The 14,543-nt window shown below is 48.7% G+C and overlaps 1 protein-coding gene across 1 annotated transcript; it reads left to right on the forward strand.

Moving 5' to 3' along the window:
* The first annotated feature begins 4,258 nt into the window (after positions 1-4,258).
* On the forward strand, positions 4,259-8,920 carry PPIA (peptidylprolyl isomerase A). The gene is made up of 5 exons (XM_023226450.2): positions 4,259-4,415; positions 6,853-6,883; positions 7,002-7,090; positions 7,310-7,482; positions 8,576-8,920. The coding sequence occupies exons 1-5, from the start codon at positions 4,347-4,349 to the stop codon at positions 8,709-8,711; spliced, it is 498 nt and encodes a 165-aa protein (XP_023082218.1). The 5' UTR covers positions 4,259-4,346; the 3' UTR covers positions 8,712-8,920.
* Positions 8,921-14,543: the final 5,623 nt, after the last annotated feature.

Raw genomic sequence — 14,543 nt, forward strand, 5'->3', positions numbered from 1 at the left:
CCAGCCAGATGTACTTATTTTTATTTTTGAGACAGGGTCTGGCTCTGCTACCTGGGCTGGAGTGTAGTGGCACCATCATGGCCCACTGCAGCCTCAACCTCCTGGGATCAAGTGATCCTCCCATCTAAGCCTCCTGAGTAGCTGGGACTACAGGTGTACACCACCCCACTGTGCTTGGCTAATTTTTATTTTTAAAAATGTTTTGACCAGGCACAGTGGCTCATGCCTGTAATCCCAGCACTTTGGGAGGCTGAGGCAGGCGGATCACCTGAGGTCAGGAGTTCAAGACCAGCCTGACCAAAATGATGAATCCCATCTCTACTAAAAACACAAAATAAGCTGGGCATGGTGGTGCATGCCTGTAATCCCAGCTACTTGGGAGGCTGAGGCAGGAGAATTGCTTTAACTCAGGAGGTAGAGGTTGCAGTGAGCCAAGATCGTGCCATTCATTGAACTCCAGCCTGGGCTACAAGAGTAAAACTCACTCTGTCTAAATAAATAAATAAATAAATAAATAAATAAATAAATAAATAAAGGCCAGGCACGGTGGCTCACGCCTGTAATCCCTGCACTTTGGGAGGTCGAGGTGGGCAGATCACCTGAGGTTGGGAATTTGAGACCAGCCTGACCAACATGGAGAAACCCATCTCTACTAAAAATACAAAATTAGCTGGGAGTGATGGCGCATGCCTATAATCCCAGCTACTTGTGAGGCTGGGGCAGGAGAATTGCTTGAATCCAGCAGGCAGAGGTTGCGGTGAGCCGAGATCAACCCATTGCACTCCAGCCTGGGCAACAAGAGCGAAACTCTGTCTCAAAGAAATAAAAATAAAAAATAAAAGAAAATATATATTTTTTTGTAGAAGCAGGGTTTCCCTGTGTTGCCCAGGCTGGCGTCGAACTCCTGGACTCAACTGATCCTCCTGCCTTGGCCTCCCAAAGCACTAGCATTACAGGCGTGAGCAACTGCACCCAGCCTATTTATTATTCATTCATGCATTCATTTACTTTTTTTTTTTTGAGATGGAATCTCACCCCATCCCCCAGGCTGGAATGCAGTGGTGCGATCTCGGCTCACTGCAACCTCCTCCCAAGCTTAAGTGATTCTCCTTCCTCAGCCTCCCAAGTAGCTGGGATTACAGATGCACACCACCATGCCTAGCTAATTTTTGTATTTTTAGTAGAGACAGGGTTTCACCATGTGGGTCAGGCTGGTCTTGAACTGCTGACCTCGTGATCCGCCCGCCTCAGTCTCTCAAAGTGCTGGGATTACAGGCGTGAGCCACCGTGCCTGGCCCTAATTTTTGTACTTTTTAGTAGAGATGGGTTTTCCCTGTGTTGGCCAGGCTAGTCTCGAACTCCTGGCCTCAAGTGACCCACTTACCTCAGCCTCCCAAAGTGCTGCAATTACACCGTGAGCCACCATACCCAGCCCCGCCCAGCTAATTTTTGTATTTTTATAGAGATGGGGTTTCACTATGTTGTCCAAGCTGGTCTTGAACTCCTGACCTCAAATAACCCACCCGCCTCTGCCTCCCAAAGTGCTGGGATTACAGGCATGAGCCACCTCGCCCAGGCTCACTCACTTACTTCTTAGGAGGAGTTCCTAACTGCTCTAGGTTTTAGGATGGAGGAGAGAGAAATTGAAAGAATTTATGCCTGAAGGCCTTGGGCAATTTGTTTCAGTGTCAGATGAGGACAGGTGGCTTCCCTAAGATCACAAAGCATTAAATGATGTGGAGTAGGGGGGAAAAAAGCAGCTTCCAGTTTGGGTTTGCTAACACTCATAAGCAATTACTCTGAACAAGAAGCCAGAGCCTTACTTTATACATCTGTAAAATGGGGATAATGGGATGGTTGTGAGAACAAAACAACATACTCTAAATTTCTAACACAGGCTGGGCATGGCGGTTCACAGCTGTAATGCCGTAATTTTGGGAGGCCAAGGTGGGAGAATCCTTTAAGCCCTGGAGTTTGAGACTAGCCCTGACAACACAGCCAGAACCAGTTTCTGTAAAACATTTTAAATTAGCTGGCACAGTGGCTTGTGCCTTCAGTCCCAGACATTTGGGAGGCTGAGGAGGGAGGATTGCTTGAGTCCAAGGGTTCGAGGTTACAGTGAGCTGGGATTGCACCACTGCACTCCAGACTAACAACAGAGTGAGACCCTATCTCGAATAAATAGATTTCTAACACGTTGGCTCACGGTTATTAACAACAGTGGCAAGAGGCCAGAAACTGTACTTCATCTATCAGATGAATTCTCATTTTTGTCTCACCACAACCCTATCCTGGTTGTGCAGATGAAGAAACTGAGTTTTAGAAACATTAAATAACATCCAGGTGCAGCAGCTCACGCCTATAATCCCAGTATTTTTGGGAGGGTGAGGCAAGCGGATCGCTTGAGTCGAGGAGTTTGAGACCAGCCTGGGCAATGTGGCGAAACCCCATCTTTACAATACACACACAAACAAAATGAGCTGGGTGTGGATACATGCCTGTAGTCCCAGCTACTCAGGAGGCTAAGGTGGGACGCTCACTTAAGCAAGGGAAGGGGAGGTTGCAATGAGCCAATAACACACCACTGCACTTCCAGCCTAGGTGAGAGTAAGACCTTGTCTCAAAAAAACAAAAAGAAATGTTAAATAATATCCTTAATATTGCAACTTAAGTGACAGCCCAGGATGTATCAATTTCCTTGTAAGGTTTTCTGAACAAAACGCCAGCCACATAAGTGCATTTTATTTTATATTTTTGTTTATTTGAAACGGAGTCTCTGTCTCCCAGGCTGGAGTGCAGTGGCGCAATCTTTGCTCACTGCAACCTCCCTCTCCTGGGTTCCAGCGATTCTCCTGCCTCAGCTTCCCGAGGCGGTAGCTGGGACTACAGGTGCGCGCCACCATGCCGGGCTAATTTTGTATTTTTAGTAGATATGGGGTTTCACCATGTTGTGCAGGCTGGTCTCGAACTCCTGACCTCAGGTGACCCTCCCACCTCCGCCTCCCAAGTGCTGAGATTACAGGCGTGATCCACCACGCACGGCCTATTTTATTTTTTGAGACAGGGTCACACTCTGTCGTTCTGGCTGGAATGCAGTGATGCGATCACTGCCCGCTACAGCCCCGACCTCCGGGCTCAAGCAATCCTCCCCGCCCAGCCTCCTGAGTAGCGAGCGCCACCACGCCCAGCTAATTTTTATTTTTTTATTTTTTGTAGACAGGGTGTCTAAGATGCCCAGGCTGGTGGCTGGTGTCAAACTCCTAAGCTGAAGAGATCCTCCCCGGCCTTGGCCTCCTGGCCTCTTAAAGCACCAGGGATGAGCCACCGCGCCTGGCCTACAAATGTATTTTAATAAAAGTATTATTAATGTCTTTACCTGAAGAAATTCGCTTTTAAATTGTGACTTATCTTTCACCCAGAAATCAAAGCACAATTCAGTCCCGAGGCCGGGACGGTGGGAGCTGGGCGGGGCGAGGGCGGGGAAGGACCAGGAGCAGAGACTCTAAAAGAGTAAGAAAGAGGGCAAAACGTGCACAATGCATCTTCACAGGTAAGATCCTTGCCAGGCTCCTGTTTTAATGGCTTCCTCCTGAAGAAGACTCAAGCAGAGTGTAAGATATTTTAGGAAAGTAGGGCATTTTGAAGGTATTTCATAATCTTTCAAAACCGGAGACTGCTCCTGTCCCACCTCGTTAGAGAAAACACCGATGCTCAAAGGCAACCTCCTTCCTGACACTGCCTGGTCGGATGCGACGCGGTGGTCGCCTGCACGGAATGCGGACGCAAGGCTGCTCCTCGGTCTCGGGGACGCGTCATCCCCATTTCCGCTCGCGGAGGCGCAGGGTCCGGGCGCCGGACCCCAGTCGACCTTGACTGGCGGCGCGACCTTGAGACCTGCATTCGCCTCAGTTACCCCCTCTGTGCAATGGGGAGACGCGCCTCATCGCTTGACAACGGCGGAAGAGCTGCCGCGCTTCCGTCTCCCGCGTGCGCGCGCGCCAAGCTGCCCACCCCCGTTCCGCACTGACCCTCCCCCATGCCCCGTGCCCCGCACTGCCGCCCCTCCCCGAGTCCCATGCCGCAGCCACCGCGACGGAGCCCGCGGGCGGGAACCTGCCTCCGCGCGTTAGCGCGCACGCGCACCTCCTGTGTCGTCCCCACCAGCGCCGATTCCGTCCATAGGCCAGCTGCACTGTCACTCTGACGAAGTCGCAGATGCGATTGGCCAGGACGGAGGCGCGAGACCGGGCTGCGGGCGGGGCCGAACCTGGTATAAAAGGGGCGGGAGGCCAGGCTCGTGCCGCTTTGCAGACGCTGCCGCCGAAGAAATTCTTGTACTACTAGCCATGGTCAACCCTACCGTGTTCTTCGACATTGCCGTCGACGGCGAGCCCTTGGGCCGCGTCTCCTTCGAGGTCGGGCGGGCGGCGGCATGCGGGAATGGGGCCCAGAAAGCGGGCCGAGGTCGGGGTGGGTGGTGGCGTCCCGAAGGCCCGGGCGCGGGGCGACCCTTCTGGAGGGGCTAGCGCGGGCGGGCGGCGGCGCCATTTCCTGACTAGGGGCCATTTTGGGAGGTCCGCGAGGCGCGGGGAGGAGGCCGGGGCGGTGGCGGACAAAGGCAGGCGGGGCGGCTGCGCGGCTGTTGGGGGAGGGGGCCCGCGTCCGCCCGCCTGCCGCATGTGGCCGCGCCCTGTCCTGCCCGACGCACGTGCTTGGCGGCCGCGCTCAGGCCCGCGCCTTGAGAGCCGTTGGGCTCCGCCCTAGCTCGGCCTGGGCGTCTCAGACCGGAGCCAGAAGCGCGCTCACGACTGCTTTCCTGGGAAGCTGTCCCTCGGCAGGCACGGGTGCTTTACATCCTGAGCTGGGAAGCTGCTTGCTTGAGGGTTTTTCTGAAGGATCGAGGCGCGGTGTGAACCAGTCTATGCTCAGTCCTTCTGTAGATCCCGGGAGGCCATGCTATAAAAGGAGATAAGGCTGGGATGTGATGGATTGCCACTTAAAGTATCTTCCATTTGGATAAAGTAGGAATATTTATACATGAGCCCCAAACGTCCGCCCGTGTCCCCCACCCCCAAGCGGAAATGTGAAAATGGGCCCTGCCTTTTGCTGGTGCCCAAGGACCGCCTTCCACTGCAGTGACGGCGTTGGCGGGGGAGGCGCTCTTGAGCCCCTCCCGATTGTCCCTTTGCCTACCAGGCAAGTAGCGACGGGCCACAAGGCAGGCCTCTTCCGACCAAGGTGGATTACCAGTGATTACCTAATTAGTTTTGAGAGCGTTAAATGAGTTCTTAAAGATCAGTTGTAATTACAGCATAATATCTAAACTTGGCGCATGTCTTAAAAGTTAAATATTGAGTGCGATTCCATTCCAGTTAACATGGATAGACCTTAGAGAGTAGCGAAATAGGATATTAGTGATTTTCTTTCTTTAAACCACATCTCAAAAGGCTACCAGATCGATCCTCATGCAGTCTTCGTGAGGACAGGGCGGTTTCCTTGTTGCCTACCCTGTCCGTAGTGCCTGACATTTCGTAGGCACTGAAACACTGCATGTTAATCCACACCCCACCCCACCTATGACTGTAGTCAAAGCTGGTAAGTGACAAGGGCTTTCGTGGAAACTTGGCCTGACCTAATAGCATCAGGTTACCCAGAGAGCTTAAGGGAAGTGAGAAAGGACTTGCAGGTCTTGGTGAGAATGGAGGGGTAACTGCCAATAAGGGCTTTGGGTTTAGCGAAAGTCTGAAAGGGAAGCCATAGTAACTTAAATGTACCGACCACAAAGCTCTGAGAAAAGCTGATGTTTTAAAAAAGACCATACGTTCTAGGTACAAATACCTAAAAACTAAAAAAATAGGTGCGGTGGCCCACACCTGTAATCCCAGCACTTTGGGAGTCTGAGGCGGGCGGATAACGAGGTCAGGAGATCGAGACCATCCCGGCCAACATGGTGAAACCCCACTTATATTAAAAATACAAAAATTAGCTGGTCGTGGTGGCACTTGCCTGTAATCCCAGCTACTCCGGAGGCTGAGGCAAGGAGAATCGCTTGAACCCGGGAGGCGGAGGTTGGAGTGAACCACTGCACTCCCGCCTGGCAACAGAGCAAGACTCTGTCTCAAAAAAAAAAAAAAGTACATTGCTGTAAGAGAAATGTACACGGATACTAATAGTTAATTCAGTCACATCTCTGGAATAGCTTATAAAATGCTACTTTTAAACAAGCTGTTTTTATGAAAGGGCTTGTAAATGTTTGTGGTATTTAAGCTACCTCTCTAACCATAATGTATCATACATTCAAGAAAGGTTCAAAACCAGATATACTAGAAACCAATCTTTATTTTTTACCCCACTACTAGGTAAGGGGCCTGGAAACCAAGAAGTGACTGCTCATCTAATCCATAAAGCTATGTTAACAGATTGGAGGTAGTAGCATTTTCATTACGAGTGGCTAAAACAACAGCTATTTACCCCTGATCATGCAGCAGTGCTTGCTCTTCCTTAGAATTTTGCCTTTAGGTTCTAGCTCAAGTTGGGGGGTGGTGATAAACATTTAAGAAGCCATATATCTTTTCAGAAGTAGGTGTGATGTACTAAAAGTTTGAGACACTTTCTAGAAGTCTCACTATTTAAGTCATGACTAGTTCTGGATTTTTGGCATGTCTTCGGCATGTTTCTTAACCCAACTGCCTGCAGGGCCTTATGGCTTTCAGGAGCAGTTCTCAGGATTAAAGTAATTACTGAAGAAGTATTCTAGTGAGAAAATGAATTTTTGACTCTGAAGCCCCTAAAGGCATGGGTACTAAGCAACAAAATAAGCAGATATTAATTAACTGTAATTTTCTCTTACAGCTGTTTGCAGACAAGGTTCCAAAGACAGCAGGTTGGTCCATTTTCTAAGTTTAACAAAGATGTTCCAATTGTGACAATTTGTGTGTGTAAATATATTATATATATATATTATGTTTGTATATATGTGTTTTAATTTTTTTTTTAAACAGAAAATTTTCGTGCTCTGAGCACTGGAGAGAAAGGATTTGGTTATAAGGGTTCCTGCTTTCACAGAATTATTCCAGGGTTTATGTGTCAGGTACGAAATTTACTGAATTTTATTTTATTTGGGTTGCTCCCTTCATTTGGTATTGAGCCAGAATATTTCAGAATACATATACCTGAGCTGTTACTCTTTTAACATTTTGGTTCTATTTAACCCTTCTATTCAGTTTGAACTTGGTTTTAAAGTTTGAACCTTGCAGATTTGGCACACTTTATGGTTGTCAGAAGTGACAGTTTTCCTATATGTTGACAGGGTGGTGACTTCACACGCCATAATGGCACTGGTGGCAAGTCCATCTATGGGGAGAAATTTGAAGATGAGAACTTCATCCTAAAGCATACAGGTCCTGGCATCTTGTCCATGGCAAATGCTGGACCCAACACAAATGGTTCCCAGTTTTTCATCTGCACTGCCAAGACTGAGTGGTAAGGGTACAACATGGCACACTAACCACCTGACTAAATGAAAATTTGCCCTGGGGGGAACAGAACAAACACTAGTTTTTCTCTTTTTTTTTTTTTTTTTTGAGACGGAGTCTCGCTCTGTCGCCCAGGCTGGAGTGCAGTGGCCGGATCTCAGCTCACTGCAAGCTCCGCCTCCTGGGTTCACGCCATTCTCCTGCCTCAGCCTCCCGAGTACCTGGGACTACAGGCGCCCGCCAACACGCCCGGCTAATTTTTTGTATTTTAGTAGAGACGGGGTTTCACCATGTTAGCCAGGATGGTCTCGATCTCCTGACCTTGTGATCCGCCCGTCTCGGCCTCCCAAAGTGCTGGGATTACAGGCTTGAGCCACCGCGCCCGGCCACTAGTTGTTTTCTTCAACTTTTCCTTCCATAGACTTTTTCATCCCTAAGATACTAGAAGAGCATACATAGCTACAAATATAGTCAATGTGATACAGAATGCCAGATACTATAATAGAAACTGAGCGCTTAGCTGGGCGGTTCAGTTAAGTGCGACTTTTTTTTTTTTTTCCTGGAGACTGTCTCCCAGGTTGGAGTGCAATGGGGTTCCCTCTTAGCTCACTGCAACCTCCTCCCAGGTTCAAGCGATTCTTCTGCCTCAGCCTCCCGAGTAGCTGGGACTACAGGCATGCACCACCACTCCCAGCTAATTGTTGTATTATTAGTAAAGCGGGGTTTACCATGTTGGCCAGGCTGGTCTCGAATTCCTGGGCTCGAGTGATCTGCCTGGCTTGACATCCCAAAGTGCTGGGATTACAGGCGTGAGCCACTGTGCCAGGCCAATTAAGTGCTACTTTTATGTTACTATTAATAACATGCGATTGATTGGGTTTTTTTTATTTTGTCGTGTTTATTTTTTGTGGGGGGGGCAGCAGTTCATTCTTTATGTGTAACTCTTCAATGGTAATTGGAGAATCGTGTGTTTAATGACATTTACTACAAAAGGTTTTAGTAAAAAAAAAAAAAAAGCTACCTTTCTTGTCTTGGTTCATGACACATGGACACTGCTTGTTTGTGGTCGCCAATCTTAGTGATTGTTCTTCCCTTTCAAGGTTGGATGGCAAGCATGTGGTCTTTGGCAAAGTGAAAGAAGGCATGAATATTGTGGAGGCCATGGAGCGCTTTGGGTCCAGGAATGGCAAGACCAGCAAGAAGATCACCATTGCTGACTGTGGACAACTCGAATAAGTTTGACTTGTGTTTTATCTTAACCACCAGACCATTCCTTCTGTAGCTCAGGAGAGCACCCCTCCACCCCATTTGCTCGCAGTATCCTAGAATCTTTGCTCTCGCTGCAGTTCCCTTTGGGTTCCATGTTTTCCTTGTTCTCTCCCATGCCTAGCTGGATTGCAGAGTTAAGTTTATGATTATGAAATAAAAACTAAATAACAATTGTCTGTCCTTGTTTGAGTTAGAGTGTTGATGTAGGCTTTATTTTAAGCAGTAATGGGTTACTTCTGAAACATCACTTGTTTGCTTAATTCTACATAGCACTTAGATTTTTTTCTTACTTTCCAGACCCAGGAAGTCTCAATGTTTGTTGAGGAGAATATTGAAAATGTAGGCAGCAGCTGGGCATGGTGGCTCACTGTAATGTATTACCTGAGGCAGAAGACCACCTTAGGGCAGGAGTCAAGATCAGCCTAAGCAACATAGCGAGATGCTGGCTCTACAAAAAAAGAATTAGCCAGGCCTGGTGGTGCATGCCTAGTCCTAGCTGATCTGGAGGCTGACATGGGAGGATTGCTTGAGCCCTTGAGCTATGATCATACCACTGTACTCCAGCCTGGGTGTCACAGTGAGACCCTGTCTCAAAGGTAGGCAAGAGGCAGGAGAAGCAAGGAGCCAGAAATAAGAGGTTGGACCAGTATGTACTGAGTTCATGCATTTTGTTTTTCCCCCTGGACTGCAGTGGTGTCATCTCAGCTTACTGCAGCCTCCGCCTCCTGGGTTCAAGTGATTTTTGTGCCTCAGCTTCCTGAGTAGCTGGGATTACAGGCGTGTGCCACCATACCCAGCTAATTTTTGTGTTTTTAGTACATAACGGGGTTTCATCATTTTGACCAGGCTGTTTTCAAACTCTTGACCTCAGCTGATGGGCCCGCCTTGGCCTCCCAAACTGCTGAGATTATAGGTGTGAGCCACTGTGCCCGACCTCATTTTCTATAACAAAGTAAGCTTGAACACTTGGTGTTCTTGAGGGAAGCATATTGGGCTTTAGTCTGTAGGTCAAGTTTATACATCTTTTAATTACAGTGGAGTTCCCATGTAGAGTCTGAAAAGCTAGGTACTTGCTGCAGTTAGTCTCCCTGCAGAGGTTTAAGGCCCAGACTAACTGCAGTGACGAGGTTCTGCTTTTAGCATATAGAGCCTCTCCCTAGCTTTGGTTATGGAGACTTTGAGGTTTTCCAAACCTGACCAATTTAAGCCATAAGATCTGGTCAAAGGGATACCCTTCCCATTAAGGACTTGGTTTCTCACGAAGTTATATGTACAGTGCTTGCTGACAATTAGATGTATAGGTTTAACAGTACATGTCAGAACAATCTAAGCTGAGAAAACCCCTTCACTGCCCACCTTAACCTCTAGGGTTCTTAACCCAGCAATCAAGTTTGCCTATCCTAAAGGTGTCAGATTTGATCATTTGGTGTGTTCTGCAATTTTTGTTTTACTGTTTCCTTCTGTGTGAATTACCACACCACCACCACCACTTGCACATCTCAGTCCTGTATGTTTGGTTATGTATTCCCTGGGTGATAACATTCAATGTCTTTTTTTTTTTTTTTTTTTTTTTGAGACTGAGTCTCGCTCTGCCGCCCAGGCTGGAGTGCAGTGGCCGGATCTCAGCTCACTGCATGCTCCGCCTCCTGGGTTTACGCCATGCTCCTGCCTCAGCCTCCCCAGTAGCTGGGGCTACAGGCGCCCGCCATGTCGCCCAGCTAGTTTTTTTTGTATTTTTTTAGTAGAGACGGGGTTTCACTGCGTTAGCCAGGATGGTCTCGATCTCCTGACCTCGTGATCCGCCCGTCTCAGCCTCCCAAAGTGCTGGGATTACAGGCTTGAGCCACTGCGCCCAGCCAACATTCAATGTCTTAATGTACTTGTGGCTCAGTCCTGAGCACAAGGTGGAAATAAACATCAAATATCCTTTCATTATCCCTATTTCCTTATTCCATTAGTTAACAGGATAGTCCTCTCACCACATCAAGTCATTAATGCTTTTATTCATCCAAGTATTGAACAACTTTTTTTCTTTGAGACAGGGTTTGGCTCTTGTTGCCCAGGCTGGAGTGCGATAGCACTACCTCCGCTCACTGCATCCTCTGCCTTCCGAGTTCAAACAATTCTCCTGTCTCAGCCTCCTGAGTAACAGGTGTGTGCCACCACACCCAGCTAATGTTTTGTGTTTTTAGTAGAGTAGGGGTTTGCCATGTTGGCCAGGCTGGTTTCAAACAGACCTCAGGCAATCCGCCCACCTTGGCCTCCCAAAGTGCTAGGATTTCAGGCGTGAGCCACTATGCCCAGCCCCATCTCTTTAAAAAAAAAAAAAAAAAATTTCTCTGGTGCCCAGTGTGGTTCCTGACATCTGGTATTAGAGTTCAATACTTTGGTTGGGCCTCGGTAATCTCAGCACTTTGGGAGGCCAAGGCCAGGCAGATTACCTGAGGCCAGTGATTTGAGACCAGCCTGGCCAACATAAAGAAACCCCGTCTGTACTAAAAATACAAAAATTATATGGTCATGGTGGCACATTTCTGTAATCCCAGCTACTTGGGAGGCTGAGGCAGGAGAATTGCTTGAACCCAGGAAGCACAGTGAGCCAAGATTGTGCCACTGCACTCCAGCCTGGGAGACAGAATGAGAGACTCTGTCTCAAAAAAAAAAAAAATGGGTCCTGCTGTGGTGGCTCATACCTGTAATCCCAGCATTTTGGGAGGCCAAGGTCTGAGGACTTTGAGCCAAGGAGTTTGAGACCAGCCTGGGCAATATGGGGGAGCCCTGACTCTACAAATAAAATAAGCTGGGACGCCAGGCGTGGTGGTTCACGCCTGTAATCCCAGCACTTTGGGAGGCTGAGGCGGGCAGATCACGAGGTCAGGAGATCGAGACCATCCTGGCTAACAGTGAAACCCTGTCTTGACTAAAAATACAAAAAATTAGCCGGGCGTGGTGGTGGGCACCTGTAGTCCCAGCTACTCAGGAGGTTGAGACGGAAGAATGGTGTGAACCTGGGACGCGGAGCTTGCAGTAAGCCAAGATAACGCCACTGCACTCCAGCCTGGGCGACAGCGAGACTGTCTCAAAAAGAAAAAAACTGGCCTCAAGCAATCCTCCCGCCTCCATTTCCCAATGTGCTGGGGTTATAGGTGTGACCCACCATGCCCAACCCCTGGGAAGATAATTATGTGCCAAAGTAGACAATTTTCTCCCTCAACAGACCTTTTGAAAGGAAGACCAGACCAGGCACCATGGCTCACGCCTGTAATTCCAGCACTTTGGGAGGCCAAGGCAGGTGGATCAGCTGAGGTCAGGAGTTCGTGACCAGCCTGACCAACATGGTGAAACTCCATCTCTACTAATAACACAAAAATTAGCCTGTAATCCCAGCTACTCGGGAGGTGGACATTGCAGTGAGCCGAGATCGCACCATTTCACTCCAGCCTGGGCAAAAGAGCAAAACTCCGTCTAAAAAAAAGGGAAGGTGAGTCAGATGCCAAGTTGGTAACCTGTCATCAGCATATGTAGTAAGATTTGACCTGGTCAGAAGGTCTCAAATGGCTACCCTGAGAAAGAAGTGGTTCTTGGAATAAAAGTAATCAGGAAAACCCATCATTTTTCTGGTGGTTGGAGGCTGTCATGGAAACCCTTAGGAAACTTACAAGCTGAGAGGCGGGAGTTTGCCTAGACCACGCTGAGAACTGAACTTGCTGTATATATCCATGCCTTACACAGTGAATAAGAAGATACTCAGGGCTGGGCACAGTGGTTCACACCTGTAATCCCAGCACTTTCGGAGGCCGAGGTAGGTGGATCACCTGAGTCCAGGAATTCGAGACCAGCCTAACCAACATGGTGAAACCTCGTCTCTACTAACAATACAAAAATTAGCCAGGCATGGTGGCACGTGCCTGTAATCCCAGCTACTTAGGAGTCTTGAGGCAGGAGAATCGCTTGAACCTGGGAGGCAGAAGTTGCAGTGAGTCGAAATTGGCCCCATTGCACTCCAGCCTGGGCAACAGAGTGAGACTCCGTCTCAAAAAAAAAAAAAGATACTCAGCCCAGCGCGGTGGCTCACTCCTGTAATTCTAACAATTCGGAAAGCTGAGGCAGGTGGATCGTCACCTGAGGTCAGGAGTTTGAGACCACCCTGGACAACATGGAAACCCCGTCTCTACTAAAAATACAAAAATTAGCTGGACATAGTGGCATGCACCTGTAATCCCAACTACTTGGAAGACTGAGGCACAAGAATCACTTGAACTCTGGAGGCGGAGGTTGCAGTGAGCCGAGATTGTGCCACTGCACTCCAGACTGGGTGACAGAGCAAGACTCCAGCTCAAAAAAAAAAAAGAAAAAAATATATACTCTGCTTCACAGGGTTGTGGGGATTAAATATGAAGTACTTAGAAGAGTGGTTAGCACATGGTACATGCATGAACAGTTCTGTTAGTGTGTAAACACCCAGCAGGGATTTATCTAGCTTTTCACCAGTGTATCCCAGTATCTAGGCCAGAGCTTGGTTCAGAGAAGGCTCAGAAGAAATATCGCAGTAACTGTGTGATAGATCCCCTTCTGAGCCCTTTAAAAATATTCTAGACTGGGCATGGTGGCTCACACCTCTAATCCCAACACCTGGGAGGCCAATGAAGGCAGATCGCTTGAACCCAGGTGTTCGAGACCAGCCTGTGCAACATGGTGAAAGTCTTGTCTATATTAAAAATAGAAAAATTACCCAGGCAGCCGGGTATGGTGGCTCATGCCTGTAATCCCAGCACTTTGGGAGCCCAAGGCGGGTGAATTACGAGGTCAGGAGTTCGAGACCAGCCTTGCCAACATGATGAAACCCCATTTCTGGGGGTGGAGATAAGGGACCATCTTTAAGAGTTGCCTACCACATGGCCGGGCGCGGTGGCTCAAGCCTGTAATCCCAGCACTTTGGGAGGCCGAGACAGGCGGATCACGAGGTCAGGAGATCGAGACCATCCTGGCTAACACTGTGAAACCCCGTCTCTACTAAAAAATACAAAAAACTAGCCGGGCGAGGTGGCTGGCGCCTGTAGTCCCAGCTACTCGGGAGGCTGAGGCAGGAGAATGGCGTGAACCCGGGAGGCGGAGCTTGCAGTGAGCTGAGATCCGGCCACTGCACTCCAGCCGGGGCGACAGAGTGAGACTCCATCTCAAAAAAAAAAAAAAAAGAGTTGCCTACCACAAGTCTATAAAATATGTACAATTTATTTTTTTATTTTTATTTTTTTTTTTTTTGAGACGGAGTCTCGCTCTGCCGCCCAGGCTGGAGTGCAGTGGCCGGATCTCAGCTCACTGCAAGCTCCGCCTCCCGGGTTCACGCCATTCTCCTGCCTCAGCCTCCCGAGTAGCTGGGACCACAGGCGCCGCCACTTCGCCCGGCTAATTTTTTGTATTTTTTAGTAGAGACGGGGTTTCACCGTGTTAGCCAGGATGGTCTCGATCTCCTGACCTCGTGATCCGCCCGTCTCGGCCTCCCAAAGTGCTGGGATTACAGGCTTGAGCCACCGCGCCCGGCCTAAATATGTACAATTTAAAGACCAGAAATAAAAAGAACTCCAGCATATCTACTGATATCCCAGAAATACCCTTTGTGAGTCCTCTTCAGTTGCATGCTCTTTCCTCTTTAGCGGGAACCATGATTCCAATTTTTTTTTTTTTTTGAGACGAAGTTTTGCTCTTGTTGCCCAGGCTGGAGTGCAATGACGCAATCTCAGCTCGACGCAATCCTCTGCTTCCCGGGTTCAAGCGATTCTCCTGCCTTAGCCTCCCGAG

The sequence above is a fragment of the Piliocolobus tephrosceles genome, chromosome 8 (genome assembly GCF_002776525.5).
Source record: "Piliocolobus tephrosceles isolate RC106 chromosome 8, ASM277652v3, whole genome shotgun sequence".
NCBI lineage: Eukaryota > Metazoa > Chordata > Mammalia > Primates > Cercopithecidae > Piliocolobus > Piliocolobus tephrosceles.

Coding starts and splice junctions, on each gene's coding strand:
- PPIA (XM_023226450.2), top strand. CDS start 4,347: ATGGTCAACCCTACCGTGTTCTTCGACATTGCCGTCGACGGCGAGCCC. Junction 4,416..6,852: donor TGGGCCGCGTCTCCTTCGAG/GTCGGGCGGGCG, acceptor TTTCTCTTACAG/CTGTTTGCAGACAAGGTTCC. Junction 7,091..7,309: donor TTCCAGGGTTTATGTGTCAG/GTACGAAATTTA, acceptor ATATGTTGACAG/GGTGGTGACTTCACACGCCA.